This window comes from Gadus macrocephalus, chromosome 12, assembly GCF_031168955.1.
Source record: "Gadus macrocephalus chromosome 12, ASM3116895v1".
In the NCBI taxonomy this organism is placed as follows: Eukaryota; Metazoa; Chordata; class Actinopteri; order Gadiformes; family Gadidae; genus Gadus; species Gadus macrocephalus.
In genome coordinates this window covers 25547599-25552598 of record NC_082393.1, presented here as the reverse complement: position 1 = coordinate 25552598, position 5000 = coordinate 25547599, and the positions used below count along the sequence as shown (strand labels likewise).

The following is a 5000-nucleotide window of genomic DNA, read 5'->3' as shown; positions in this document are numbered from 1 at the left end:
CAGGCACCAGGGGGCCATTCACTGGTACTGGTGCTTTACCCGGGCACCAGGGGGCCACTCACTGGTACTGGTGCTTTACCCGGGCACCAGGGGGCCATTCACTGGTATTGGTGCTTTACCAGGGCACCAGGGGGCCACTCACTGGTACTGGTGCTTTACCAGGGCACCACGGGGCCACTCACTGGTACTGGTGCTTTACCCGGGCACCACAGGTGCTCGTCGTCCCTGGAGCCCGGGGGGAAGACACTGAAGGAATGACCACCGGACAGCCAATCTCGGTCACATCTCATTATTACTGCTGTCTAGGTTTGCTCGTTGTCCTCTAGTTGAAAAAGAGAAAAACTATCAAAATAATGGGCTGAACTCAGTGGTTAAACTGGTGGAAACTAAATATCGATGAGAGGTTCTGTTTGGTTCTTCAAGACTGATCAAGTTTTATATTGGCCCAAATGGCTCATGTCACTCACAATATTCCATATTGTCCATGACTTGTCATTGGCAGCCTTTGGCATGAATTGTAGGAATGGGATATATTAGTAATTCAGTTTTTCAGAGCTGCGATGAAATGGAACAAGCCTCCGACTAGTCTTCTCACACACCTACACTCACCCTGCAGTGTGAACTACACGTTGTTTTGTCCGGAAATAGGGTTTCCTTTATCTTTTATCTTAATCTTTGAACACTTCAGGTAACATTGGAAGCTATCCTAAAACGCTTGTGGTTGTACGAGTAGCATCGGTGTACGCTTTGGACCTGCTGGGACCCTGTAGGGAGGAGCTCCCCTTCTTACCTCAACGTTCTTCAGGCATTCTCACCAAAAGTAACTCTGACACGAGGTGTAGCTTTGAATAACTGATATCCAATGAAACCCAGGAGGTTCATTCTCTTCATAAGGAGGAGTCTGTTTGGTGACTTAGGAGAGGTAGCGGGTGTCAGAGAGTCCATGTGGCTCGGACGCAGACGCCCTGACAGGCCTCGTATTGTCTGGTGATGTCGTGCTCTTATCGCCCTCCTCTGTTCCTTACTGTCCTGAACAAACACCACCTGTGTGTCAGGAGCCCCCCTGTACAACGCCTGTGTGTGTGGGTGGGGGGGTTTTAGTTAGGGATACTAAATCACTGAGTCATCGTGTGTGTGTGTGTGTGAGAGAGAGAGTGAGTGCCTGTGTGTGTTTGTGTGTGTGTGTGTGTGTGTGTGTGTGTGTGTGTGTGAGTGCCTGTGTGTGTTTGTCTGCGCGTGCATGTGTGTGTGAGTTGGTGCCTGTGTGTGCGTGTGTGTGTTTGTGTATGCGTGCGTGTGTGTGCATGTGTGTGAGTGAGTGCCTGTGTTTGTGTGCGTGTGTGAGTGAGTGGTGCAAACCAACGCCAGCCCCTACAGGCTCCGCCTTGTGTATTGTCCTGCCCTCGGCCGTCCATCGCCATGCCAACAGAGGCTGACTCTGTGACCCCTTTGTCTGGCGGCAGCAGACACATGCAGATGGATGAGGAGCGAACCACACACACACACACACACACACACACATACACACACACACACAAACACACACAAACCACAGCTTGAGTCGAACCTGGGCCTTTCATTTCTGCAGCAGTGGAAGCTGTTGTCAGATCGGTTTGTTGTGTATTTTGACAGATTATGCTGATACTGAAGTGTTTTCATACTGTTACTGTTAATCATAAGTTGTTACAGAAAAGCATTTGACTGTTGAAGCATTGAATAATTTAAAGTGTGCATTTGTATTCAAGTTGTAAGTTGAAGAACATTAAGAAATGTAAGAACATTTCATCCTGGGGAACTTTAATGTTGGTGGGCACAGTGTTAATACTACCCTGTTCCAACACATTCACAACCAGCAATACAATCAATAATTCAGAGTTTAACAGTCTGATCATGATCAAAGAGTTCATAAAGCAGGTTCCTCATTTCTGCATTATTCACATGATACATACTAAAGTTAGTATCGCAAAATAAAGCAAATGATCTCTCACACAAACTTCTGTTATGGAAGTTTAAACAAACTAAAGTTACATGTGTATACATCTTTAAATTAAATGAACATAATGCAATAAAAACGAATCACCTCTTTCATAAATTAACATCAAATTTAGGTTATTCTATAATTGTCCAATCCCACTTAAAATGAATTGCTAAATTCTTAAATAAGGTACATTCCTACTTCATGTGCTTTTGTTTTCGCACTTCAATTCAATCCGTGTGCTTTAGATATTATTCTGCTGACATTCAGAATTGTCTTTATGGCTGTAAAGAACATCCAACATCTGTATTCATTCTATCTTTCAATGGTCACTGAGATATTTGTCCTCACATAACGTCAACTCTACTATTCTTTGATTTGTAAGAGTCTCATAAGGCCCCAGGTAATTAAGAATCCAAACATTCTGGGTTGAAAATAAAACGGCACTTACAGAAAAATACATAAAAAGAATAATTGCAAATTGATTAAATATAACATTAAAGCTGTTCCTTAAGATAAACGTTGCATAGTAACCTCCACTCCGGCCCTCAGTTGATGCATCACCTCACGTCTAAACTTGTTCTTCAGGTGGGCTGGGAGACTCGTTCTATCCACCCGTGTTGCTCGGACTCACGCTCCAACACAGAGCCACTCACACACAGTACATAAAGAGCAGTTAGGTGTCGATGCTTCTGCTCAAGGCCACTTGGGCTAACCAACTTGGTTTGTGGACTCAGCGGCTTCGTCGGTTGAGGTAATCAACGCAGAGAGCCTCGACCAATGGGACAGAGGGAGAGAATCTCTGCACATGGAGCCCTGGTGACTTCCACGAAATGATACCAAGAGTTATCATTTCGTTATCATTACCAAGAGTTATCATTTATCAGAGTTATTGTTGTGCAACACAGGTGGTGAGAAATATCTCCATGCAACCTTAATAAACCAGGTCAGCCTAATCTCCCTGTTTATCCTCTAAGGAGGACGGCTGAAGGATCGTCTCTTCTGAATTATTAAACCCTTGTGCAGTCTGTTAGGGCCTCTACCCTCCCATCAGGTCAGGTGGTGTTTGTGAACCCCGCTGGTCCCAGAACCCCCCTCCAGCTCTCAGGTCTGTCTGGATCAGGTCTCATAACCGAGACAGGAGCTGGGAGGAGCAGATTACCGTCCCAGGTTCCCGGCTGCCTCAGACTCCATTAATCCATCCAGAGACCTCGCAGCTGAGCAGTGATGAACCACGGTGGCTGCTGGGGTGACGTCCCCGTCGGCCCTCCAGAGCCTGAAGGCGGAGCGTGGCTCATATGAGGTTCGCGAGGCTGGAGGTGGTCTCCCGGCGCCGCTCCATTTGTCCCGAGACGGTGAAGATGCTGGTGAGCCGGTCCACCAGCCTCCGGCCCATCCTGGTCCTCTCCAGGAGGACCACGGCCGCCGAGTACAGCCCCGCGCCGACCACGGCCGCCCCGCCGGCCGCCAGCAGCACCACGCCGGAGACGTACATGTCGTGGAGGGCCTGGCCCGGCTTGGGCATGTGGTCGACCAGGGCGAGGTGCAGCAGCGCCGCGCCGCACAGCAGCATGGCCGAGCCGGCCACCAGCACCACCACGAGGTCCGACAGGCCGCCGCTCTTCAGCACGTCGATCCGGCGCCGGCTGCGCACGCAGTTCATGTCCTGCACGGCGGAGCTCAGCAGCTGCTTCAGCAGCACGCCCAGCGCCAGCAGGCAGAGCGAGGTGCCGGCGCCCAGCCGCCACTCGCTGGAGGCGCTGGTGGTGGTGGAGAGCAGGCCCACGCCGCCCAGGCCGCAGCCCAGGACCAGCAGCACGGCCACGCAGTAGCACAACAGGGACTTGCCCGGCTCCCGGAACCACCACAGCTCCACCTGCTCCTCCAGGAGGCCCCGCTGGATCCGGGCGGGGTCGGGGCTCCCGGGGGCGCCCCCAGTGGGGGGGAGGTGCTCGAGCTCGGGCATGGCAGTGCGCCTCCGCGCCCGCCGAGGGGGACGCGACCCACCCGGGGGTCCCGGGGATGAGGGGGCGTTTGGGAAGCGCCTGGCCACAGCTGGACCCCAGTAGACGGTCGGCACAATAATATTCCCGAAGGTGTCAGGAGACCGAACCAGAACTTGATGGAAAGCTGTATTGCTTTCAATGTGCACTTAAGATGCCTTGTATTTTATAAAATAGATTAATATCCATCCAATAGAGCAAAAAAAATAAGTGTTTTATAGAGTAAATAGTATCATGTCACTTTTTGTCGATTTGTGCAATTCGACAAAGAAATTCCCAGCGGTATGAGCTGACTCACTGCCATCTCACTGGAAAAGCTGCCGGGTCCCAGAACGGCAGCGGTCACCTAGACAACAGAGGAGAAAACTGCATTCAGGACAAACAACAGATTCCCATGAACACAGACCTTCACCTTGAAGGTTAAGCCTCCGGTGGCTGTTTTCCAAACCCTGTCCGAGACTTACTACCATCAAAGTCAGCGACGTGCGCGTGGGGGTACACAAACCTGCAGACAAAACACAGCCTGGGCTAACACGTATCGAGTACACATCATATTTAACAACGGAACAAGGATTGCACTTTGAAAACATGTTGCCGAAAAGGAAAACCACTTTTGAACGGTGTCTAGCGTTCACTTGTGTGTTTTAGTCGCCGTTTGCTGGTTAAAGGTATCTGAAGATGTGTTTGCGGATGTGTGACGTGTGTGCTGTGTTGTTAAGTCACTAATTAATCCCAGCTGGGTCGAGGCCTGGTGTCACTATGGTGCTGTGTGTGTGTGTGTGTGTGTGTGTGTGTGTGTGTGTGTGTGTGTGTGTGTGTGTGTGTGTGTGTGTGTGTGTGTGTGTGTGTGTGTGTGTGTGTGACGTGTGTGACGTGTGTGTGTGTGTGTTTCAATGTGTGCACGGAACAACAGGAGGACAACAACATTTGAAGAAACAGTTGACCTAAACTACTGAATCTGTTTTATTTTGGGGAACAGACAGGACTCCTTTGTGTCAGAGTGTCTTTAATCTATACGACCA

At 50.0% G+C, this 5000-nt stretch overlaps 1 protein-coding gene across 1 annotated transcript; it reads right to left on the bottom strand.

Moving 5' to 3' along the window:
* Positions 1-1776: 1776 nt before the first annotated feature.
* Positions 1777-4994, bottom strand: LOC132468692 (transmembrane protein 125). Its single transcript, XM_060066459.1, has one exon. It carries the CDS (start codon positions 3939-3941, stop codon positions 3270-3272), a length of 672 nt encoding a protein of 223 aa, XP_059922442.1. The 5' UTR covers positions 3942-4994; the 3' UTR covers positions 1777-3269.
* Between the last annotated feature and the right edge of the window lie 6 nt (positions 4995-5000).